At 41.7% G+C, this 27,555-nt stretch overlaps 1 protein-coding gene across 1 annotated transcript in view; it reads left to right on the top strand.

Annotated features, from left to right (window-relative positions):
• LOC143987581 (uncharacterized) overlaps window positions 1-26,063 on the top strand; it is a 144,520-nt gene extending 118,457 nt beyond the window's left edge. The window contains exons 22-25 of the mRNA XM_077486425.1: window positions 11,201-19,459; window positions 21,802-21,870; window positions 24,772-24,848; window positions 25,201-26,063. Of these exons, the coding sequence (XP_077342551.1) occupies window positions 11,201-19,459; window positions 21,802-21,870; window positions 24,772-24,848; window positions 25,201-25,404 (8,609 nt within the window). The 3' untranslated portion in view covers window positions 25,405-26,063. The remainder of the gene's footprint in view (window positions 1-11,200; window positions 19,460-21,801; window positions 21,871-24,771; window positions 24,849-25,200) is intronic.
• Window positions 26,064-27,555: the final 1,492 nt, after the last annotated feature.

Below are 27,555 nucleotides of genomic sequence, written 5' to 3'. Positions count from 1 at the left end.
ACCTATCCATGACAATCCGTGCCACCTATCAGTGCCTATTTGTGCCACCTATCAGTGTCTATCTGCGTCCCATATCAGTGCTACCTATCAGTGCCGCCTATCAGTGCCACTTCATTGGTGCCACCTCATCGGTGCTACCTTATCAGTGCCGTCACTGCAGTCCCGTCAGTGCCCATCAGTGAAGGAGAAAACGTTCTTATTTACAAAGTTTTGTAACTGAAACAAAAAAAACATTTTTTTTTTCAAAATTTTCAGCCTTTTTTTATTTGTTTAGCAAAAAATAAAAATCCCAGAGGCGATCAAATACCACCAAAAGAAAGCTCTATTTGTGGGAACAAAATTATAAAAATTTAGTTTGGGTACAGTGTAGCATGACCGCGCAATTGTCATTCAAAGTGCGACAGCTATGAAAGCTCAAAATTGGTCTGGGCAGGAAGGTGTATAAGTGCCCTGTATTGAAGTGGTTAAGTTATACATTCCTTTAGTAATAAACGATCTTGTACATGTTGCTTCATCTTGCACAACAAACACATTTAGCAAATACCTGGTGATCTTGTCGGTCTACTTTTTTTTTTTTTTTTTTAATCTGAAAAGCTCTGTGCCAGTATGGTCAGTTTACATCTCTGAGTCTGCTGATCTGAACTACACTGTGTCAATTTGCATTGTGCCTATAGTCCCCTGCCTAGTAAACTTTGCTGCTATGCCCCCCAACTAACCCTGCTCTGCTTGATTGGTAGTAGACATGTGCATTCGTTTTCACCAGAATGCATTTTCGTCTGAATTTCGAATATTTTCGCTATCGTTTTAACAAAGGATAACGAACGTGCAGAATCCAAAAACCAAAAGATCCAACATTAACAACTGCTTTATTTTCATTTTCGTTGTGACATTGCAACAGTTCGATATACATAGAGAGAAAAGATTTGACATAGAGAGAAAAGGTTTGACATTATATAGACAATAACAAAAAAGTTCAAATGTGCCTAACCTAACTCTATTAGTCCAAGATTATTCAACATAGAGAGAAAAGATTCAACATGAAGATTTGACGAAGCAGTCGCCGCGAGTGGACATTTATGGTCAAATGCTCCGTCCATAGGCTATAGAAGAATTCTAATGTTGGTTGACTAGTAATAATAATTAATAATAATATATAATAATTATTACTAGTGTCATACAACGTTAGAATTCTACTATAGCTTGTAGGTGGAACATTCGATTGGAAATGTACGATTGCATCGTCGTACAGTTAGCTGCTCCGTCAAATCTTCTTAGAGCATTCGACAGACACCATAAGCCTTCAATGACAGATCTGACCTTAATTATTTTGGATTTTTGGACAAATGCATTTAGCAAAATGAAATAAATAAAAATGAATTTCTGGAGTAACCAAATAAATGTATTTTTCATACAAAAACTACATTCCGAAACAAAATATTTCAGTGTGCAGCTAATTGGTAGCAGCTTCCCCTACTGTCCTACACATTATTCCGCTGCCTATCCAGCAATGCAGACACTCGGAAAGATGGAAGGGAGGCAATGCAGTCATGTGACCACAGACATCAAAACTAAGAATAAGGAAATAAAGTTAAAGGAGTAGTCCAGCCTAAGCTTGTTTGGCTGGGCTTCTCCTATGGGTCACAGGAGTGCAATTCGCTTTGCACTCCTGTAACCCGTTTTTGGCAGAGAGCGGTCTGAAGTCGTCTCTCTGCTGACATCATAGGAATCAGGCCAGGTACCGCGTCATCCCAACAATAAAGTCTGGATCTGCCAGGTGCCTGGACTGACACCCATCTCAGCTCCAGCAAGTGTGTTGGGGATGGGGGGGGGGGGTAGAGTGGAGAGCCGCTGACTGACAGTCAGTAGCTCTCTGCTCAGGAGCTGTGAGAACAGCTCAATTCAATTGTTCAATTGTTGGGTTCTCAGTGCAGAGGCGCAGTGGGGCAGATGCAGCTTCGAACCGATGCTGAATCCACCTAAGTAAATATGATTCTGGTAAAACAAAACATACTACTCTTGTAAAGGCTACAACTTTTTAAATTAAAATTACAAATATGTTATATTTACTTGCTCTGTGCAATGATTTTGCACAAAGTGGCTCCGGACTTCCTCTTCTGGAATCCCGCAATGGCAGTCCAGGCTACTCTTCTCTCTGTGCACCCATAGAAAGCCTGTGACTATAGGAGCACATCTGTAGGACCGTGCCCAAGCTGAGCTGTGTGCATCTATTGACCCACGCAGTGAAGCTCAACCCCCCTCCCCCCAAGGTCCTCACAGAATTTGACTGACAGTTCCTGCTGCTGTGCCTAAGTCCCTCTGAGAATATGAAGAGAGGGGAAAGAAGACCTGCAACCAGGACAGAGATGCATAAAAAACAGGCTCAGGGTAAGTATGTAGAGGGAGAGCAATCAGGGCCGCTGATAGGCCAGTACAACTGGCCCTGCTGTACCGGGCCTGACCAGCAGGGGGGCCCGGGCAACCTGAACTGCAAAATTGTATGTTTAAAAAAAAAAGTTCCTCCTCCACCTATCAGTGCCCTACAACCTCCCCCCCCCAGCGCCCCCCTCCGCAACTGAAGAGGAGACAGTGCCGTGCCTCGGATTCGCAGCCCACACAGAGAGAGCCCGAGGCACTGGCAGTGGGCGGCATTGCAGGGGGGAGGTGCGAGCAGCACCCGAGTGGAGTGAAACCTGTCGGCTCAGTGATCCGGTACCCGGCGCAATAATCCCCTTCTCTCTGTGGTCAGGTCGCGTGGCCGTTCTGATCAGTCTCGGCAGCGGCTGTCACTCACAGCCGAGCAGAGTGAAGCCGCCTCCCCCTCCTCCATGCACAGCACTGTGTAGACATAAAGGAGGAGGGGGAGGCGGCTTCACTCTGTGCGGCTGTGAGTGACAGCCGCTGCCGAGACTGATCAGAACGGTGCGACGTGAGTCACGCGACCACAGAGAGAAGGGGATTATTGCGCCGGGTCCTGGATCACTGAGCCGACAGATGTCACTCCACTCGGGTGCTGCTCGCACCTCCCCCCTGCAATGCTGCTGCCTTGGGATCGAGGTACATTATGGGTCCTTAGGGGAGTCTGTGCACTGTAGGGGGGTTCTTTACTGTGGGGGGGTCTGCACTGTGGGGGGTCCTACACTGTAGGGGGGTCCTGCACTGTAGGGGGGTCCTGCACTGTAGGGGGTCCTGCACTGTAGAAGGGGTCCTGCACTGTAGGGGGTCCTGCACTGTAGGGGGGTCTTGCACTGTAGAAGGGGTCCTGCACTGTAGGGGGATCTGCACTGTAGGGGGATGGGTCTGTACTGTAGGGGAAGATTCAGCACTGTAGGGGGGTCTGTACTGTAGGTGAGGATTCTGCACTGTAGGGGAGTCTGTACTGTAGGGGAGTCTGTACTGTAGGGGGGTCTGCGCTGTAGGGTGGAGGGGCCTGTACTGTAGGAGGGTCTGCACTGTAGGGGAGGATTCTGTACTGTAGGGAGGTCTACACTGTAGATGAGGGTCTGTATGGTAGGGAGGGGGGTCTGCACTGTAGGGGGTCTGTGTAACATGCAGGAGGTCCAGAGCTGTGAGGGGCTGTGTAATGTAAAGGGGTGCAGAGGTGCAGGGTGCTGTGTAATGTAAAGGGGTCCAGAGGTACAAGGGCTGTGTAATGTAAAGGGGTCAGGAGGTTCAGGGTGCTGTGTTATGTAAAGGGGTCCAGAGGTACAAGAGTTGTGTAATGTAAAGGGGTCCAGAGGTGCAGGCTGCTGTGTAATGTAAAGGAGTCCAGAGGTGCAGGCTGCTGTGTAATGTAAAGAGGTCCTTAGGCGCAAGGTCCTGTGTAATGTAAAGGGGTCCAGAGGTGCAGGGTGCTGTGTAATGTAAAGAGGTCCTTAGGCGCAAGGTCCTGTGTAATGTAAAGGGGTCCAGAGGTGCAGGGTGCTGTGTAATGTAAAGAGGTCCTTAGGCGCAAGGTCCTGTGTAATGTAAAGGGGTCCAGAGGTGCAGGGTGCTGTGTAATGTAAAGAGGTCCTTAGGCGCAAGGTCTTGTGTAATGTAAAGGGGTCCAGAGGTGCAGGGTGCTGTGTAATGTAAACAGGTCCTTAGGCGCAAGGTCCTGTGTAATGTATATATGGGGGGGTGCCAGATATAGGATCCGCCCCGGGTGCCAAATGCTCTAGATATGCCCCTGCCCACTCAGCCCCCCCCCCCCCCTTGTTCGGTAAAGTTTTTTTTTTTTTAAATGTGCTATGCGCTTATTGCGCTGTGTTCATTCCAGTATGCGGCTGCAGGGGAGGGACTCTTTTCTGTAATTCGGGCGTGGAAGAATACGTCTTCTGCACCCGCTCCGCACACCGCACAAGTCCCGGCCAGCATATAATGGTGTTGCGGAGTGATATTCCCAATTCTCTCTCTCTCTCTCCGAGTGACAAGAACTTAGTAGCAGAGTGAGAGGCGACTCAGGCGAGCAGAGAGAGCAGGGGTCGGGCGAATCGTTCGAGTCGAGATCTTGTGGACAATTACAGGTGACAAGGTGAGGTGTATGCTTGCTTGGGGGGGGGGGGGGGCTTGAAGTTCAACATCTGCAAATGCAATACATACCCTGCCAATACCCTGCCAATACCCAATACTCTGCAATACATACCCTGCCAATACCCTGCAATACTTACCCTGCCAATACCCTGCCAATACTCTGCAATACATACCCCGCCAATACTCTGCAATACATACCCCGCCAATACTCTGCAATACATACCCCGCCAATACTCTGCAATACATACCCCGCCAATTGTTTCAAGGCAGGGTCTGGGAGGGGCAATGGGTGGGGCCAGGGGTGGGGCTGAAGGAGGGACCAGGGGCGGGGGCCAGGGTGGAGCTGAAGGGGGCACCATCAGATAGGCTGTACGGGGCCCCATGATTTCTATCAGCGGCCCTGAGAGCAATAGTTAAATGGGTGTTATTTACCTAAATGCAGGGAATTTATTATGGTAAAAAAAAGACCCATGCTTTAAAAACTCTTTAAAAGATTAAAAAATATATTACAACTGTAGAAAGTTATGCTTTTACAGATTGATTTACAGCTACTTTACATACACTTTAATTATGAGTTATATGCTGTTTTATTCAGAACAGGATGGCGCATATAATTAATTTGAAATCATTTTCTCGTAGGTGCCCAGACAATCAGTGTAGCAGGTAAATAATAAAAAGGTCTCAGGTACTTGATGATGCATGTTCATGTGATCAATCTTCACACCTATGTTTTTTAAAGACAAGCTCTAGTATTCTACACCTGGCTGATATCGTAAAAAATATTTTTCTTCTATTTTTGGCAGACGTCTCAGCTGCACCTAAACTTGCTCTACCAAGTGTACATCTACTTAGCCGGTCACACCTGTACACCTCTACTTGCTGCCATAGCAGCAACATACGTCTTGTATTTATAGAACATCAACATATTATGTTGGAGTTTGTTTAGACTTCTCATGCCTTCACGCCTTCTCCTTTGCCCAGAGGAGGATACAGAATGTTCCCATTATTATTTAAAATGTCATTAAACCCACATCATTAAAAACGATTAATAAATGTTGTATTGCATGTTGTTCATACTCACTCAGTCACTATGAGATTTGTTTTCTTTATTCTGCAAATAAAAGCTGGTTGATTTTGTTACTCTCTTTCTCCCCCTCCTGTCCATGTCCCCGCTATAGTTGGGGATTTTTCAGAGCTGTGTTGACAGCTAATGCACATGCTCAGTTTTCAGTGTGTTTCTATGCTGAGCATTCCTTCCCTGATCACATCTGAGCAGCACATGTGACTCTAGAATCGCACATGTGGGCGTATACACAGAAGTAAATGATAGCCCACTCCCACCCTCCCCCTCCACGCCCACTAACCATCTAAACGCAGTGGGCGTGGTTAGTCAAATTTCACGAACAGTAGGAGGGTCTTAAAGCAGCATTAAATACCAGGATTGCATTACATACAGAGTGCAGAGTTCAGGGGGGGTTACACACTGTCACTTGTAAACATAGAAACCATACTTCTGTGTTTACAAGTAATTGTGCTGAGATAACTCCCTAGGAGAAGCGCTCTCCCAAGGGGTTACCTTGCGGGCGTGCTCCCAAGTCCAGCATTTGCATCCATAGACACGAATACCCGACTCAGCCCTGCCCCCGGCGCTTGCATCATTAGATTTGATTGACAACAGTGGGAGCCAATGGCTGCACTGCTATCAATCTATCCAATCAAGAGCCGGGACCTCGTGGAGAGGGGGAGAGCACGTCTCCAGCAACAGAAATACGGGGCTCAGGTAAACAAAATGGAGGGCTGGGGGGCGGTTACTGTTTTTGTTTTCACTCTAATGCAGAGGATGCATTAAGGTGAAAAAAACATGAGGGTTTACAACCCCTTTAAGGACTGCCCCACATACATAGACTGCGGCATGGCAGCCCTTAAGTGCAAAATCACATACCTGTATGTGATTCCTCTCTTCGGCTCTGGGGCACGTCGCGCCCCATCAGAGCCCCGCTCCCACTGTGTTCAATCACAGCGGGAGCCAATCAAGTCATTCATAAATGAGGAAGAACAGCGGTCTGCCTATGTAAAAAAGGCAGACCCATTCTGTGAAGGAGGAAGATGGAGATCTTGTGTTTCTGAAAAGCATCTCTGTTTTCCTCCAGTAACAGCATTCCCCTGCCTAGGAGCACACTTAACCATTTGATCACCCCTGATGTTAACCCCATTCCCTGCCAGTGTCATTTAGACAGTGAGAGTGCATTTTTGTAGCACTAACTGTATTGGTGTCACTGGTCCCCAAAAAGTGTCACTTAGTGTCATATTTGTCCGCCGCAATGTCACAGTCCTGCTAAAAATTGCTGATCGCTGCCATTACTAGTAAATCAATACAACAATTAAAAGTCCATAGATTTATCCCATACTTTGTAGATGCTATAACTTTTGCGCAAACCAATCATGCTTATTGGGATTTTTTTTTTACCAAAAATACGTAGCAGAATATATATTGGCCTAAACTGATGAAGAAATTAGATTTTTTTAAATTTTTTTATTGGATATGTTTTATAGCAGAAAGTAAAAAATATAGTTTTTTTCAAAATTGTCAGTGTCTTTTTGTTTATAGCGCAAAAAATAAAAACCGCAGAGGTGATCAAATACCACCAAAAGAAAGTTCCATTTGTGGGAAAAAAAAAGGACATCAATTTTATTTGGGTACAGTGTCACACGACTGTGCAATTATCAGTTAAAGCAACGCAGTGCAGTATTGCAAAAAATGGCCTGATCATTAAGGGGGTAAAACCCTCTGGAGCTGAAGTGGTTAAATACCACCAAAAGAAAGCTCAAGTTGTGTGAGTGATAAAAATGTAGTTTGGTTGTAGCATTGCATGACTGCACAATTGTCATTTAAAGTACGACAGTGGTGAAAGCTGAAAATTGGCCTGGGCAGGAAAGGGGTAAAAGTGCAAAGTATTGAAGTGGTTAAGCTGGTTTGGAAAAGGAGAACTTTTTGTGGAGTCACTTACAGATGTGATTGATAGTTTTTGACTGTTGATCTAGCTACACCACACCCTTATAATTTGCAGCAGGATGTACATTTGGAGAACAAACCATTCTGGCATGTACTTGGAATTTCAATCGCCGACAAAGTGCTAATTAATATCTGGAACTAATGTGTAGTTCTTTTGCTCTGGGTTACAAATCTGTGGCAGCCTGCATATCCTCTATTTATGCACAAATATTGTTTTTTGGAAAAAACTTTGAGAATCGTCAAAATGTTTGTGTAGTACATACAAAACTAACGGCATGTAAAATATTGAAAACAGCATTACAGACCAATGTAGTCTAAAATAGCTTTGTCTAGATAAAAAAGTGAAAAAACATTGTCCAGAAAAAAGAATGTCCAGTTAAAATTAAAACAAATATATTCAATTTTCTAGGCATACAATTCTTATTGATTATAAGTACATAAGTTTATTATTCTGTGCCATATTTATAGGGAAAAAAAAGTGGTTTTATGTTGTTGTATCACGGTCATGTGATAGTTTAATCCCTTTCAAGCCGACAATACGCAAATATGCAGCCTCGGTTTAAAGGGGTTGTACCGGGGCAATGCCTGCAGCTGCACGCATCACCCCGGTACAGTTTTTTTAGAGCCGGCGGTTGGCTTTCTTGCAGCTAAGAAGCCACCCAGCTGTTATCCCAAGAAGCGGGAGGGCATGTCCCCCCTCATCCCCCCTCCCGCCACCTTCTACGGCTCGCCCAGGCTTTCCCATCTGACCAGGAGCCTGAGCGGCCAGCCGGCACGTCTGGCGGCTGGCCAGAGAACCAAACAAAGTCAGAATCGGCTTCAATCGGGTCTCAGATCTAGTAACCCAGAAGTGATGTTATGACATCACTTCCGGTTTACAGAAGACTTAAAGACGCCAACAGGAGCCGACAGTCACGGCACGGGCCGTGTAGAGACGTCACGATCGTGCCCTTACTTCAGTGCGCATATGACGTCAGCGAAAGCGTATATGGCAAATATCTCCTAAACAGTGCAGGTTTGGGAGATGTTAAAAAAAAGGCGCTATTTACAAAAAAAAAAGTTGCAATTCAATACGTTATGCGACGCCAAACAGAAATAAGAAACAAAAGTGAAGCTGCGCTAAAAAAAACACAATAAACCCCCAAACCAATTAAATAGAGCCAATCATATAGCAATATTAACCTCCCTGGTGGTATAATTCAGTCTGGATTTAGGTGCTGAAAGCGGTACAATTATTTTGCATGGAAATTTGGCATTTTATATTGTAGTCCTGTAATTCTTAGGAATAACTCTCTTAAATCTGTTCAAACCAGAGTCTAGCAGACATCCCGGGTATGATAAAGTTTATAATATAATAAAGAATAATAAAAAATTATTCAATAATGTAATCAAATCCTAAAACACTGAAAAAGGGACACTTTTTGGTTGCTATGGACAATCTCCAAATTTCAGGCAGAAAAAACTGTATTTATAATATAAAAGTGCACGCAGGGCACTGCACAGACCACTAGAGACAAAGGGGGTGTGTAATTTTTTAATACAGTACTGTAATCTGTAAGATTACAGTGCTGTGTGTGTTTTGTGTGTTTTTGCTTTTTTGAATTTGCTGCCGTTCTCCGCTCCCGTGCGCCGTAACGCCGCAGGGAACGGAGCTCGGCGGCATTCGGCACTGTGAATCGAGCGCAGGACAACTTGATCACACAGCGTGGAGGACATCGCTGGATCCAGGGGACAAGGTAAGTAACCTCTCCCTGTGTCCTCCCCTGCATCCAGAGATGCGATCCCGAGTCTGGCTCGGGGTTACCGCTCCTGTCAGTAAAATCCCAACCCGAGCCAGACTCGGGATTACCGCTAGGGGGGTTAAACAGTGAAGGCCATTCTAAATTAAGAAGGCAAAAATACCACAGTGTTATTAACATGTGAATCAAACATACAAATAACTTGTTCACACAAGTGAAATAAACAAATTATTAATTAGCATGCATGTATGTAAAAAATAAAATAAAAAATATATAAATCCTAGTGAAAGGAACAAAAGAGGAGTCCATATAAATATGTATCCAATAAAAACTACTAAGTAGACCGTGCACAATGTGTAGACTTGATCCCGGAGAGAAAATTTGAATCAAACACCCCAGAAGCATGCAGTGAATAGGATGAGCACTGATAGGCAGGACTAATGGGCACCGTTAGGTGGCACTGGTGGGCACTGATAGGCAGCACTGGTGGGCACTGATAGGTGGCACGGATAGGCAGTGCTGATGGGCACTGATGAGCATTGATGGGTGCCACTGGTGGGCGACACTGATGGGTATTGATCAACAGCAGTGATGGGCATTGATGGGCAGCACTGATAGGCGGCACTGATGGGAATTGATCGACAACAGCGATGGGCATTGATGGGCAGCACTGATAGGTGGCACTGATAGCCAGCAATGACTGGCATCGCTAATGGGCACTGGTTGGCGGCACTTGTGGGCAGTGGTGGGCCACTGCTCTTTGCAGAGATTGAGGTCACGCCATGTCCTGGCAACACGGTGCCGCTGCTATTGTTGTGCTGCATGCCCCTGTGGGCATGCAAGAGCGGCCATTCTGGGACGCCATCATCTGACGAGAACCAGAGCCACATCGCCCTGCCGTCATTTGACCATGGGCGGGCGGCAACTAGTTATTGCTGTGGTAAGTTATTTTGGGGGGACAGCAAATTTACACTGTTATACAAGCTGTACACTCACTATTTTACATTGTAGCAAAGTGTAATTTTTCTTCATTGTTGTCAAATAAAAATATATAATAAAATATTTACAAAAATGTGAGGGGTGTACTCAGTTTTGTGAGATAATATATATGTATATATATATATATATATATATATATATATATATATATATATATACACTAATCATCTAATTAACAGAAAGGCATGTGGAGGGTGTGAATCAATGTTATACATGATCAAAATGTGCGTTAAGTGCACACTATACCCCAATGTATCACACAACTTTTTGTAGCACAGTGCTAATGCTACTGAAATTTTTACAAGGTAATATTCAGGTTTAAACAGGCATTTACTTCACAGAGTGTGGATTTTTATCTTTCACAGATAGTAAGGAATATATTTAACAAATTTTTTTTGTGCCAGGAGTTCAACTTTAAATATAGGGTTTTATTTACTAAAACCGAAGAGTTAAAATCTGGTGCAGCTGTGCGTGGTAATCAGCATCTAACTTCAGTTCGTTCACTTAAGCTTTGACAAACAAAACCTGGAAGCTGATTGGTTTCTTTGCAGAGCTGCACCAGATTTTGAGCTTTCTGGTTTAATTAAATCAACCCTAAAGTGTAGTTGTTAAAATATTAAATACAGCTCATTTATGAAGTAACTTTAGATAGGTCATTTATAGTTAAACTGGCCATACATTATCCAATTTTCTTGTACAATTTCCTTTAGATTTACCTTCAACTACCGGTATGTAGTACAAGGACCTGCCTGATTGCATACAAATTTAAAGTGCTTAGGTTTGACCTCATATTATATGGTTTTGGTAAATCTAAAGGAAAATTGTACAATACTATTGTATGATATATGGCCAGTCTTAGTTTAATTTTACACATGAAGTATAATAAATTATAATTATAAAGAAGCTTTATCACATCTGTGATATTTTTCTTTCCCAGCCAATACCAGTGTTCCTATTCCAGAAACAAGTACTACAATAACTTCCAGTACAACAGGTTCCATTACCAGTAAAACAGCTAGTTCTACGACTGCACCAACAGTGCCTAGTTCAACAGGCTCTTCAGGTAGCACAACAACACCGACCAGCCCTGGAACTACTACTATAGTTATATCAACAACAACAGGGTCTACAACGTGGCCAACATCTACTACCTCAAGTTTAATTTCTCCAACAACATTTACAACAACAGGATCCCTCACTACTGGCATGACATCTGGCCTAACATCTACAACAACACAGGTCATTTCAACTTTTTCCCCAGCTGGTACAACTCCCACTAGTACTGAAACTACTACTTTAACAACATCCACAACAACAAGCTCATCAATTCCAACAACTTCCACAACAGCCGGTAACACCACTACAACATCTAGCTCAACATCTGCAGAAAATACAGTTAGTTCAACTGTTTCCCCAACTAGTACAACCCACATAAGTGCTGAGACTACCACCTTAACACTATTAACTACACTGGGCTCTTCTACTTCGACAACTTCCAGTACAACAGGATCCATTACCAGTGAAACAACTAGATCAACAATTGCAACAACACTGCTTAGTTCAACAGATTCTTCAGGTAGTACAACACCCACCAGCCCTGGAACTACTACTGTCATTTTTTCAACTACAGCAGGGTCTACAACTTTGCCAACATCTACTACTTCAAGTCCTTCTACTCCAATAATCTCCACAACAGCAGTTTCCCTCACCACTGGCATTACATCAAGTCCAACATCTTCAACAACACAGCTTATTTCAACTGTTTCCCCAACTAGTACAACTCCCACTAATACTGAAACTGCTACTTTTACAGCATCCACAATAACAACCTCATCAACTGGTACAATTTCCACAAAACCTGCTATCACCACCACCACCACAACATCTAGTTCAACATCTGCAACAACACTGCTTAGTCCAACTGTTTCCCCAATTAGTACAACCCCTAACGGTGCTGAGACTACAACTTTAACATCACCAACTACAGTGGAGTCTACTACTTCAACAACCTCCACAACAACAGGATCCCTCACTGCTGGCCCAACATCTGCAACAACACAGCTTATGTCTACTGTTTCCCCAACTAGTACAACTCCTGCTAGTACTGAAACTATTACTTTAACAACACCCATGATAACAAGCTCATCAACTCCTACAACTTCCACAACACCTGCTATTACCACCACAACATCTAATTTAACATCTGCAACACTACTTAGTTCGACTGTTTTGCCAACTAATACAACTCCTAACAGTGCTGAGACTACCACTTTATTGCCATCAACTACACTGGAGTCTACAACTTCAATGACTTCCAGTGCAACAGGATCCATTAAAACAACTAGTTCAACAATTGCAACATCAGTGTTTAGTTCAACAGATTCTTCAGTTAGTACAACAACACCCACCAGCCCTGGAACTTCTACTATTTTTTCAATGACATCAGGGTCTACAACTTTGCCAATATCTACTACTTCAATTCCTTCTATTCCAACAATCTACACAATAGGGTCCCTTACCACTGGCATAACATCTAGTCCAACACTGCTTAGTTCAACTGTTTACCCAGCTAGTACAATGCCGAATAGTGCTGGGACTACCACTTTATTACCATCAACTACACTGGAGTCTACTACTTCACCAACTTCCAGTACAACAGGATCCATTACCAGTGAAACAACTAGTTCAACAACTGCAACAACACTGTCTAGTTCAATGGGCTCTTCAGGTAGTACAACAACATCCACTAGTCCTGGAACTACTACTGTAATTATATCAACTACACCGGGACCTACAACTTTGCCAACACCTACTACCTCAAGTCCTACTTCTACAACAACCTCCATAACAACAGAATCCCTCACTACTGGCATAACATCTGGTCAGACTTCAGCAACAACACTGCTTAGTTCAACTGTTTCCCCAACTAGTACAACTCATAATAGTGCTGGGACTACAACTTTATTACCATCAACTACACTGGTGTCTACTACTTCACCAATTTCCAGTACAACAGGATCCATTACCAGTGAAACAACTAGTTCAACAACTGCAACAACACTGTCTAGTTCAACAGGCTCTTCCGGTAGTACAACACTCACCAGTCCTGGGACTACTACTGGAATTATATCAACTACAACAGGGTCTACAACTTTGCCAACATCTACTGCCTCAAGTCCTACTTCTTCAACAGCCTCCACAACAACAGGATCCCTCACTACTGGCATAACATCTGGTCCGACATCAGCAACAATACTGTTTAGTTCAACTGTTTCCCCAACTAGTACAACTCCTAATAGTGCTGGGGCTACCACTTTAATTCCATCAACTACACTGGAGTCTACTATGTCACCAACTTCCAGTACAACAGGATCCATTACCAGTGAAACAACTAGCTCAACAATTGTATCAACAATGCTTAGTTCAACAGATTCTTCAGTTAGTACAACACCATCCACTACTCCTGCAACTACTACTGTAACTATATCAACTACAACAGAGTCTGCAACTTTTCCAACATATACTACCTCAACTCCTACTTCTCCAACACCCTCCACAACAACAGGGTCCCTCACTACTGGCATGACATCTGGTCTGACATCAGCAACAACACTGCTTAGTTCAACTGTTTCCCCAACTGGTACAACTTCTAGTAGTGCTGGGACTACTACTTTAATGTCATCAACTACACTGGAGTATACTACTCCACCAACTTCCAGTACAACAGGATCCATTACCAGTGAAACAACTAGTTCAACAACTGCAACAACACTGTCTAGTTCAACAGGCTCTTCCGGTAGTACAACACTCACCAGTCCTGGGACTACTACTGCAATTATATCAACTACAACAGGGTCTACAACTTTGCCAACATCTACTACCTCAAGTCCTACTTCTCCAACAGCCTCCACAACAACAGGATCCCTCACTACTGGCATAACATCTGGTTCGACATCAGCAACAATACTGTTTAGTTCAACTGTTTCCCCAACTAGTATAACTCCTAATAGTGCTGGGGCTACCACTTTAATGCCATCAACTACACTGGAGTCTACTTTGTCACCAACTTCCAGTACAACAAGATCCATTACCAGTGAAACAACTAGCTCAACAATTGTAACAACAATGCTTAGTTCAACAGATTCTTCAGTTAGTACAACACCATCCACTAGTCCTGCAACTACTACTGTAACTATATCAACTACAACAGAGTCTACAACTTTTCCAACATCTACTACCTCAACTCCTACTTCTCCAACACCCTCCACAACAATAGGGTCCCTCACTACTGGCATAACATCTGGTCTGACATCAGCAACAACACTGCTTAGTTCAACTGTTTCCCCAACTGGTACAACTTCTAGTAGTGCTGGGACTACTACTTTAATGTCATCAACTACACTGGAGTCTACTACTTCACCAACTTCCAGTACAACAGGATCCATTACCAGTGAAACAACTAGTTCAACAACTGCAACAACACTGTCTAGGTCAACAGGCTCTTCAGGTAGTACAACAACATCCACTAGTCCTGGAACTACTACTGTAATGATATCAACTACAACGGGACCTACAACTTTGCCAACATCTACTACCTCAAGTCCTACTTCTCCAACAACCTCCATAACAACAGGATCCCTCACTACTGGCATAACATCTGGTCAGACTTCAGCAACAACACTGCTTAGTTCAACTTTTTCCCCAACAACTCATAATAGTGCTGAGACTACAACTTTATTACCATCAACTACACATGTGTCTACTACTTTACCAATTTCCAGTACAACAGGATCTATTACCAGTGAAACAATTAGTTCAACAACTGCAACAACACTGTCTAGTTCAACAGGCTCTTCCGGTAGTACAACTCTCATTAGTCCTGGGACTACTACTGAAATTTTATCATCTACAACGGGACCTACAACTTTGCCAACATCTACTAGCTCAAGTCCTATTTCTCAAACAACCTCCACAACAACAGGATCCCTCACTACTGGCAAAACATCTGGTCAGACTTCAGCAGCAACACTGTTTAGTTCAACTTTTTCTCCAGCTAATACAACTCCTAATAGTGCTGGGACTACAGCTTTATTACCATCAACTACACTGGAGTCTACTACTCCACCAACTTCCAATACAACAAGATCCATTACTAGTGAAACAACTAGTTCAACAACTGCAATAACACTGTCTAGTTCAACAGGCTCTTCAGGTAGTACAAGAACACCTACTAATCCTGGAACTACTACTGTAATTCAATCAACTACAATGGGGTCTACAACTTTGCCAACATCTACTACCTCAAGTCCTATTTCTCCAACAACCTCCACAATAAGAGGATCCCTCACTACTGGCATAACATCCGGTCCTACATCAGCAACAACACTGCTTAGTTCAACGGTTTCCCCATCTAGTACAACTCCTAATAGTGCTGGGACTACAAATTTAATGGCATCAACTACATCAGAGTCTCCTACTTCACCAACTTCCAGTACAACAGGATCTGTTACCAGTGAAACAACTAGCAAAACAATTACAACAACAATGCTTAGCTCAACAGATTCTTCAGTTCGTACAATAACACCCACCAGCCCTGGAACTTCTAGTATTATTTTTTCAATGATAACAGGTTCGACAACTTTGCCAACATCTACTACCTCAATTCCTTTGACTCCAACAACCTTCACAACAACAGGTTTCTTCACCACTGGCATAACATCTGGTCCAACATCTTCAACAACACAGCTTATTTCAACTGTTTCTCCAACTAGTACAACTCTCACTAGTACTGAAACTGCTACTTTTACAACACCCACAATAACAAGCTCATCAACTCCTACAACTTCCACAACACCCGTTAACACCATCACAATGTCTAGTTCAACATCTGCAACAACACTGCTTAGTTCAAATGTTTCCCTAAATAGTACAACTCCCACTAGTACTGAAACTTCTACTTTTACAATATCCACAACAACAAGCTTATCAACTCCTACAACTTCCATATTACACACTGAGACCACCACAACATCTAGTTTAACATCTGCAACAACACTGCTTAGCTCAATTGTTTCCCCAACTAGTACAACTCCTAGTAGTGCCGAGACTACCACTTTAACAACAGCAGTGACGCCGGGGTCTACTACTTCAACAACTTACAGTACAACAGCATCCATTGCCAGAGAAACAGCTAGTTTAACAACTGCAATAACACTACCTAGTTCAACAGGCTCTTCAAGTAGTACAACAACACCCACTAGTCCTGGAAGCACTACTATAATGTTATCAACTACAACAGGGTCTACAACTTTGCCAATATCTACTACTTCAGGTACTACTACTCCAACAATCTCAACCACAACAAGGCCTATCAGCAGTGAAACTACTACTACTTCAGCATCTACAACAGCTAGCACTTCAATACCCACTACTACTACTACTACTGGATCTCCTACTTTTACATCATCCAATACAACAGATTCAACTATTTCCACAAATCACACTACAATAGAACCCATTACCATCAGCACATCTGTTTCAACATTTCCATCACCAATGCAAAGTTTTACGGTTTCATCAACTAGTGTAACCCCCAATGATGCTGGACTTAGTACTTTAGCAACATCCACTCCATTAGAGTATACTACTTCATCATCTTCCACAACAGGACCCATTACCAGGGAAACAGCTAGTTCAATGGCAACAACACTGCTTAGTTCAACTGCCTCTTCGGGTAATTCAACATCACCTACTAGTTCTGGAACTTTCCCATTGATTTTATCAAGTACTACTGGATCTACAACTTTGTCAACATCTACTACCTTAAGTCCTACTTCTCCATCAAGTTCCAATACAACAGGATCCATTACCAGTGAAACAGCTGGTTCAATTACTGCAACAACACTGCCTAGTTCAACAGGCACTTCAGGTACAACATCCACTAATTTCAAAACTACCACATCCATTTCATCAATTAAACCATGGTCTACTACTTTGCCAACATCTACTGCCTCAAATTCTACTTCTTCAACAAGTTCCACCACAACAGCATCTAACACCAGCGAAACAACCATTGTTGCAAGGTCTACATCATCTAGTTCCTCAACACCTACTAATATAGAAACTAATACTTTAACAACCTCCATTAAAGCATCCTCAACCTCTCAGATAACCTCCAAAACAACAGGATCCATCACCACTGGCATAACACCTAATTCAACACCTGCAGCAACAATGCTTAGTTCAACTATTTCCCCACCTAGTACAACTCCCACTAATGCTGAAACTACCACTTTAACAATGTCAACTATAGTGGGGTCTACGACTTCAACAACTTCCAATACAACCGGTTCAATTACCAGTAAAACACTGAATGCAACAGCTACAATAACAGTGCCCAGTTTAACTGGTTTCTCAATTAGTACATCACTGCCCACTAGTACTGAAACTTCTACTGTAACCTCATCCACAACAAAAGGGTCTACCATTTTAACAATGTCTACTTCCCCAGACTCTACTACTACAACAAGTTTAACCACAGAAGGATCCATTATCAATGATACAACCACCATTTCAGTGACTGCACCAACTAGTGTGTCACTATCTGCTAATATGGGAACTAGTACTTTAACAACATTTAATACAATAGGCTCAACTGTTCCAACAACGTCCACTACAGCAGATTATTTTACCACTGCAACAGTATCAACTAGTAAAACTGGCTCCTCAGTTAATACAAAAGCATTTACTAGTGCTGAATCTTCTGCTCTAACCTCATCACCTGTATCCCCTGCATCTTTTATTTTACCAGCATCTACTTCTTCAACCATTTCTGCTGCAACAGAATCTATCACCAGTGAAACACGCACTTCAGCCACTACAACAGCTATCATGCCAATACCTACTGGTGCTGAAACTATTTCAACAACATCCACAATTACAGGCGCAATCACAACTTCATCAAATACAACATTTACTGATCTTAGTTTTACTAGAACATTCATAGGTTCTCCTTCTGCATTAGTCACCAGTGATTCTGGCAGTAGCTCTACCACTGCCACTACTAATAGCATTGAAACTACAGTTACTGTATTAAATGGGACAACTGCTAAAGTATCTAGTACTACTGGATCAGTAGCTAATGGAAGCACATTTAATACTTCCTTAGTTACATTACCAGCTGGTACTATCACAAACAGCACTGTGTCAACATTGTCAGCTGGTACAGTAACACCAAGTATGACAACTACTATTGGAAGCTCAAGTGCCACTGCAATGATTACTACTGCTATACTGGGAAATAATACCTCTGCCAGCATTACTTTTACTTCCCTATCCCCTGTTACCCAGGAGATAATAAGTAATAGAACAAATTCAAGTCCCACTGCAAACATTAATAGCACTACTGCTTCTTCATCATCCATTGAGACTACAGTTAAGTCCACTTTTGCTACAAATGCTACTGCATCAACAACTGCAGAAAGTACACTCATTGCTTCTATAGTAACACCCATTGGAGCTGGGGTCAATAGCAAAACCACTACTTCTTCTGAAACAAAAGCTACTGAAAACAATGCTACTTCCATTTCACTTACAGTATCTTCTATTCCTACGGCTCTTTTTAGACCATCTGCTGCAGGAGAGTCCACGGTCACTGGAACCATGACCAGTGTTGTTACATTGTTAGAGTCCAATACTACTACAACTCACCCTAGTTCTACTTATTCTACAACATTAGCTGCTATGGGGGCCACAATAGATACTTCTAATAGAACAGGTCCTTCTAATGGAGCTACCACTGTACCTGGGAACACGAACTCTAGCAGTACAGACTCTGTCTCTACTGGGACTATAATAAGTACTTCCCTCATAACAGAACCATCTTCCACTGGAATCAACAACATCGCTACTGCTAGTGGTATCAACTCTGTTACCCACATTTCTACCACTACTGGGTCCTCCATTACAAATGTTTCAACAGGACCTGTTTTCATTGGAAGTACAAACTCTACATCCAACAGTGCTATAATAACAATGACTATTCAGGCTACTGTTAGCACAAGCACTGGAACAAACAACAATAGCAACTATACTACTGGTGGTGTTCAACCTACTGGAACTATTGCTTCTGTATCCATGACAGGAAATACTAACACAGCAACCATTTCTGGCACAGGCTTATCTGCAACAACCAGCGGTAAGCTTTTATGATATAGAATTTTTTTTAAATTAACCTTTTATATATATCCCCTTTGAAAGTATTTACCCATGTGTATACAGTATACCCTTGGAATGTTTTACCCATTTGTAGAAAAACTGTATTTCATTTGGGCCTCGCTTTGGCATTTTGCATTTATATACAGTACATGATTGGTTGACCTGATTGAATAACTTTAAATTATGTTATAAATGAATTAATTTATACTGCTTTGTCAAGTTTAACATTGGATGTAAAACTGCTACTTTTATTAGCATTACAACCATAACCACACAATATTAGTTTAACATTTGAAGCTATTGGATTTATTCGATGCTGCTTTTCATCTAGGGAAAGTTAGAAATACAATAGGTAAACAAAATCTATTGCATACTGGTCGAGGAATCCACATTGGGATAGATTGCAAAACTAATTGTAAAGATTGCATTTTTTCCCACTTACCTGGCCAGTAAGGATGAGCCGAACACCCCCCCGGTTCGGTTCGCACCAGAACCTGCGAACGGACCTAAACTTCGTGTGAACTTTAGAACCCTATTAAAGTATATGGGACTCGACCATTAAAAATCTAAAGTGCTAATTTTAAAGGCTAATATGCAAGTTACTGTCCTAAAAAATGTTTGAGGACCCGGGTCCTGCCCCAGGGGACATGTATCAATGCAAAAAAAAGTTTTAAAAACTGAAGTTTTTTCAGGAGCACTGATTTTAATAATGATTAGTGAAACAATAAAAGTGTAATATTCCTTTAAATTTCGTACCTGGGGGGTGTCTATAGTATGCCTGTGAAGGGGCGCATGTTTCCCATGCTTAGAACTGTCCCTGCACAAAGTGTCATTTCTGCAGAAAAAAAAGGCATTTTAAATCACTCGCGGCTATAATGAATTGTCGGCTCCCGTAATACAGAGAACACTCATTTAAAGTCATTGATAAAAAAAAAGCGTGGGGTTCCCCCAAATTCAATTACCAGGCCCTTCAGGTTTGCTATAGATATTAAGGGGAACCCCGCGTCAAATTTAAAAAAAATTCACGTGGGGTTCCCCCTAAATATCCATACCAGACCCTTCAGGTCTGGTATGGATATTAAGGGGAACCCTGCGTTAATTTTTGTTTTAAAAATTGACGTGGTGGTCCCCCTAAAAATCCATACCAGACCTTTTATCCGAGCACGCAACCTGGCAGGCCACAGTACCAGGCCACATGCCCTCAACATTGGGAGGATGCTTTGGGGGTCTGTGACCCCTCAAAGCACCATGTCCCCATGTTGATGGGGACAAGGGCCTCATCCCCACAACCCTGGCCGGTGGTTGTGGGGGTCTGCGGGCGGGGGCTTATCAGAATCTGGAAGCCTCCTTTAACAAGGTGACCCCCAGTTCCTGGCCCCGCTGTTTGAAATGGTAAGGGGGTACAAAAGTACCCTTACCATTTCACAAAGAAAGTATAAAAAATAGTTAAATAAGACAAACACACTTTTGAAAAATTCCTTTATTAAAAAGAAAAAAAGAAAAAAAAAGATTCCAGCGGTGGTAATCCACTCTTGCTATCCAGCGACGGATGATCATCTCTCCGGGGTCCAGCGATGGCTGATCTGATCCAACGCAGTGCATCCATCCATCTTCTGTCTCCACGGAGGAGACACTGCAGGATCCCGGTGGCCTGACGTTTGTTATATGCGGAGGGTGGGGTCACCCGTCACCTGACCCTGCCCCCCTCTGACGCGATTGGGGAAGCCAGGCTTCCCCAATGATGTGGGGGTGACCCTGCCCCCCTCTGATGTAACGTAAACTTGCGTTATATCAGAGGGGGCCGGGGTCACCCATACCTGAAGACTTGAAGGGCCTGGTAATTGAATTTGGGGGAACCCCACGCTTTTTTTTTTATCAATGACTTTCAATGAGTGTTCTCTGTATTACAGGAGCCTACAATTCATTTTTCATACACTTTTATTGTTTCACTTTAATCATTATTAAAATCACTGCTCCCGAAAAAACGGCCGTTTTTAAAACTTTGTTTGCATTGATCCATGTCCCCTGGGGAAGGTCCCAGGTCCCCAAACACTTTTTAGGACAGTAACTTGCATATTAGCCTTTAAAATTAGAACTTTAGATTTCTCCCATAGACTTGTATAGGGTGTTCCGCGGCTTTTCGGATTTGCCGCAAACACCCCAAATTGTTCACTGTTCGCTGAACAGACAATGTTCGAGTCGAACATGAGTTTGACTTGATCTCGAAGCTTATCCCTACTGGCCAATATTTTGAAAAGGTCAGATACTATAGAGTTGATAATGAATGTTCTAAACAAATATTCTTTAACTTGTGTCTTTCAGGACCAGATGGAGATAACATTACTCAAACTACTTTGATATCCACCACTATCAACTCTGATGAGTCAGAAAGTAAGCATTTTGTCACAGTATAACTCCTTTTGAGGAGGAAGAGGGGGGTAACATAAGATGAACATCTTTTGGCAGTTTATATCTTCTTTCTTGATTCGATCTTCACTTCTTTGGAAGACTGGGATTTTTCTCAAATGCTCTCTTTACAGTGTCTATACTTGCCTTGGGCTTGCAAGTAGGACCCTTCTTCCAAGAACACCTTTTCCTCAGGCAGTGCCTGCTGGTACAGTGGCACCAAGTAGCATAATCAATATTGGAAGGTCAAATGCCACTGGGATGATTACAACTACTATGGTCTTTAAATACTTTTCAACAACTTTAATGCAGGACATGAGGCGGGCAGGGAAATGGGGAATGCCCAATATCGACATCCAGGATCCAATAACTTCTAAGGTTCACAATCTCTGAGTGTAGTTAAGTGATGGCAAACTGCCATCACTGAATAACTGATGTTCTTGAGTAGCTAAGTTACAGTTCTCTAAATGCAGTTTCAGGCATATACAGTGGTGTGAAAAAGTGTTTGCCCCCTTCCTCATTTCCTGTTCCTTTGCATGTTTGTCACACGTAAGTGTTTCGGAACATCAAACCAATTTAAACAATAGTCAAGGACAACACAAGTAAACACAAAATGCAATTTGTAAATGAAGGTGTTTATTATTAAAGGTGAAAAAAAATCCAAATCATCATGGCCCTGTGTGAAAAAGTGATTGCCCCCCTTGTTAAAACATACTATAACTGTGGTTGTCCACACCTGAGTTCAATTTCTCTAGCCACACCCAGGCCTGATTATTGCCACACCTGTTCACAATCAAGGCATCACTTAAATAGGAGCTGCTTGACACAGTAAGGTCCACCAGAAGATCCTTAAAAGCTACACATCATGCCGAGACCCAAAGAAATTCAGGAACAATTGAGAAAGAAAGTAATTGAGATCTATCAGTCTGGAAAGGGTTATAAAGCCATTTCCAAAGCTTTGGGAATCCAGCGAACCACAGTGAGAGCCATTATCCACAAATGGCGAAGACATGGAACAGTGGTGAACCTTCCCAGGAGTGGCCGGCCGCCCAAAATTACCCCAAGAGCGCAGCGACGACTCATCCAAGAGGTCACAAAAGACCCCACAACAACGTCCAAGGAACTGCAGGCCTCACTTGCCTCAGTTAAGGTCAGTGTTCATGCCTCCACCATCAGGAAAAGACTGGGCAAAAATGGCCTGCATGGCAGAGTTCCAAGGAGAAAACCACTGCTGAGCAAAAAGAACATCAAAGCTCGTCTCAATTTCTCCACAACACATCTTGATGATCCCCAAGACTTTTGGGACAACATTCTGTGGACCGATGAGACAAAAGTGGAACTCTTTGGAAGGTGTGTGTCCAAGTATATCTGGCGTAGAAGGAACACTGCATTTCATAAAAAGAACATTATACCAACAGTAAAATATGGTGGTGGTAGTGTGATGGTCTGGGGCTGTTTTGCTGCTTCAGGACCTGGAAGACTTGCCGTGATAAAAGGAACTATGAATTCTGCTGTCTACCAAGAGATCCTGAAGGAGAATGTCCGACCATCTGTTCGTGTACTCAAGCTGAAACGAACTTGGGTTCTGCAGCAGGACAATGATCCTAAACACACCAGCAAGTCCACCACCGAAAGGCTGAAGAAAAACAAAATTAAGACTTAGGAGTGGCCTAGCCAAAGTCCTGACCTGAATCCTATTAAGATGTTGTGGTATGACCTTAAAAAGGCCGTTCATGCTCGAAAACCCTCTAATGTAACTGAATTAGGACAATTCTGCAAAGATGAGTGGGCCAAAATTCCTCCAGGACGCTGTAAAAGCCTCATTGCACGTTATCGCAAACGCTTGGTTGCAGTTGTTGCTGCTAAGGGTGGCCCAACCAGTTATTAGGTTTAGGGGGCAATCACTTTTTCACACAGGGCCATGATGGTTTTGATTTTTTTTCACCTTTAATAATAAACACCTTCATTTACAAATTGCATTTTGTGTTTACTTGTGTTGTCCTTGACTATTGTTTAAATTGGTTTGATGTTCCGAAACACTTAAGTGTGACAAACATGCAAAGGAACAGGAAATGAGGAAGGGGGCAAACACTTTTTCACACCACTGTAAGCTCCAGATACACAGTCTTGGGCTTCACAACACAACCCCCCCCCCCCCCCCCATAACTAAGGTAAGGATCCTCTCCCTATGGAGAAGCCTTCAAATCTCATCCAAGACAGGGCTCAGGTTTTTCTAGAGACCGCTTTAATCCACTCAAACTCACCAGTGGTTGGCAAGCTAACAAGACAGACAGAATTCTCTGTATCCCACCTCTGTCACAGTACCTTGGAGCCTTTTCAAGCAAACCCGGCAGATAATGTAATACAGAAAGTCCTTGAGCACAGTATTCTCTGACATTACAAAACATCAAAATAACACTCAAATAAAGTACAGCTTAGGAACACATCATAATAACGCATACAAAGCCTGTAATATTGTACTAGTTTATGTGTAAGCTTATATTCTTATCTTTTATTACTTTCCTTTATTTATTCTCTTGAGGTGGGGGTTGTGACAGGGTCACTTTTTGTTTATTGGCAATTACCTCCCTTTTGTTATTGGAAGGCTGTAATATTTTGTGTTATACCATATGAATCCTGCCAATGTATTTACCATGTTAAGATGTGCATTGATAATGGAGTAGATGTATGATCACTTTTTCTTAGCAACTAAAGGAAATAGCAAGGTTTTTTGCATTTTTTTATTTTTATTTTTTTACAAAATGTGTTTTTGGTTTTGCCTCTGTTAAAGATACTTCTAAATATTTCTCATTATGACATGAATCCCCCAACACGTTCTCAAAAATAATTATACATATTAAAATATTCTTATATTTTCTATTTCAGTTACATACTGGGAAATAATACTTTTTGGATTGATGTCGATCCTAGGCATGGGCCTGCTCATATGTTTATTATGTTGGGTAAGTAGGCATTTCCATTAAGCAAATACCTTAGCTTCCATCCAATGAAAATGAATGAACAAAGTGACAGGTTCTCTTATTAAACCATACCCCGGCCCAATGATATTTAACTTTGCCCCACCCTCCAACTGTCCCACTTGTCTTGTGGGTCTCAGCCCTGCTCATGCTCTGTGTTAGAGCAACCACAAGGCTAGTGTCTTCTCCTCTTCCCCATGTGACAGTGCTGGGGCCAACAATTGGCTACACAAGCACTGGATTGGCAAATGGCAAATTCCCTTTCTGCAATTTAATTTACAGTACATTCTACCAATGTATGATTCACTCATTATTTCCTTCACACTTTGTTTTACAGATTTTAGCATGCTGCCGTACTCCTCGATATCCAATTACAAGGTATCCCAGTTACAGAACACATTATGGCTGGTATAATTTTCCAAGACTTTCTGAAGCTACAGATGCTGAGAAAGGGATAAAAGGACAACAGGATCAAAGGCCGACAGTCTCACGGGCAGTATACCATCCTCCATGGCCTTCCAGTGCTGGCATTCATAAGTGATGTACGATATTTAATAGCTGAGACACTGAGACTGAAGAATATTTATTATATTTTATATTATATGTAATTTTATAATGTTTAAAATGGTGTACAAAAGAGGGGAAAAAATAAATCTGTTATCGAATGAAATGTGGAATATTTTTGGTTTTAAGGGATTCCAGGGTTTGTGGCTAAGCCACAATATAAAATAATATAGGTAATACAAATACTACCTTCTATGGGAAAATAGTGACCTTTGTATCACTTTTCTACTAATAATTTTCCCTAATATTATGGATAGATGTCCACTCTATAGGCATGTCAATAGATCTGTGGGCCTTGGTGTCATGGTTGATCCATGCATTCTAAAACTATTTGTTTATCTTTCTAAACTATTTGGTATTTGACCATAGAACATAATACTGTAATTGTCAAGGTTAGTCTGTGTTCTTGTGGAAGCTTAGATGTTCATACACAGGGAGATTTTGTGCAGTACCCTGAGAAGACATTTCAATTTATCTCTGCAAATATATTGTAGGTTCTTTTTTTGTACATGCTTGCAGTTTTCTAGGTAATTCATGCTTGTAAATATAGATTTTATTGTTACTGACCTCAGGCTTAGTTTTTATGTATAATTTATTCACACTTTATTATTTATCTACCTTATTTGCACTAATTATATGTAGAGTTTAGTATTTTCATTTTTTTTTTTTGCTTAGATTTTTTTTTTATTTGTGTATTTTTATGTTGCTGTATGCAGAGATCAGCTATTCGCTTCTGATATATATTGCCCATAGCAGTTGCACTCTTAAATTATATTTAGGCATGAGATATTCATGGTAATGTCAATCACATGCTTGCATTTTATGTCTCTTGGGAACCCAAGTGGTGAGAATCCACAATAATCCCCTTCTCTGGGCAACTTTAATTTAAAAAAGAATCATGATGTCCCTTTCTCATCAATGGGCTTTCTATAATGTACAATAAATAACTCAAGAATCTAATAGCATGCTAATGACAATTTTGCTGTAGCATGGGTGGGCATGTGCACTACTGTAAGAAAACATCTACATCAAAGTTTCTATGAGCTAAAAGGAGCCTTAGGCCAAATCGTGACCCTCCAACCACCATCAGTTTTGGGTTCTCAAGGAAGAACATAGGAGGAACAATAAAATTCATCCTGAACAGAAACTAGTTCAGTGAGATATCCAATTAAAATTGAAGGCCAACTGAGAAAAAAATTACTGATCAGACCTAAGTCCAGTATGGCAACTCTCTGACAACATTCAAAGCATTTGGATAATTTCCTCTGTTTACCCTTCAGGTATATCCTGCATCTAACTTTATACAAAGGCTGGAATTCTCCCACATACTTATATGGATACAAAACATGTTAGATGGTGAAAAAAAATTGCAGAGCTAGCATGGAACATTATTATAGAAATGAGTAATGCAAATGCACAAGAAAAAAACTCTTCCATTTTAATATGAAACTTTTATGTTGCATTTTTAAGGCCAAAACTCAAACCTGTATCAGACATCAAGTTTTCCTAAATAATCAATGCTTTGCAGAATTGAGGAGTTGGCTCCAAAAGTTGAAGATTGCCAGCCAATACACAATGATTTGTCTATGCAAATACAGTACTTATACATATTGGGAATATTGGCTTTTGGCAAAGAATAAATTAATGAAATGGCTGAATAGATTGTAGTATTTATTTTACATTGGTATGATTAAAGGAATTTTACTAATGTGTCAATGTCGATAGCAATTTGTAAGATATTGTAATTTTGTACATTTGTTAAAACGTTTGTATTTATTACAATGTATATTAGAAAAAAAAAATATTAATAGTGTTATTACCATTAAAACATACATGCTGGACTCCATTGGTCATCTTTAATCATTTTTATTCTACCGTATATTGAAATTTGGAAGATTATCAGTTTTTTTTAATTGCAGATTAAAACCTTTTTCAATCAGTCTTTAAAAAGTTTTAAATATGAATTTAAACATTACAATATTCAATTTTTAGGCCTCATGCACACGAGACGCAGTTAAACGCGCGTTCAGATGCAGTTGGACAGTTTTTTCAACTGCACCTGAACTCATTCAATGTTATCCTATGTGTCCATGCACACAGTCTCGTTTTTTTCCGTTTATATGCAGTT

Source organism: Lithobates pipiens, unplaced genomic scaffold (assembly GCF_037356315.1).
Source record: "Lithobates pipiens isolate NorthernLeopardFrog02 unplaced genomic scaffold, aLitPip1_a1.2 Scaffold_1, whole genome shotgun sequence".
NCBI classification, from domain to species: domain Eukaryota; kingdom Metazoa; phylum Chordata; class Amphibia; order Anura; family Ranidae; genus Lithobates; species Lithobates pipiens.
This window is presented reverse-complemented; position numbering and strand designations above follow the sequence as displayed.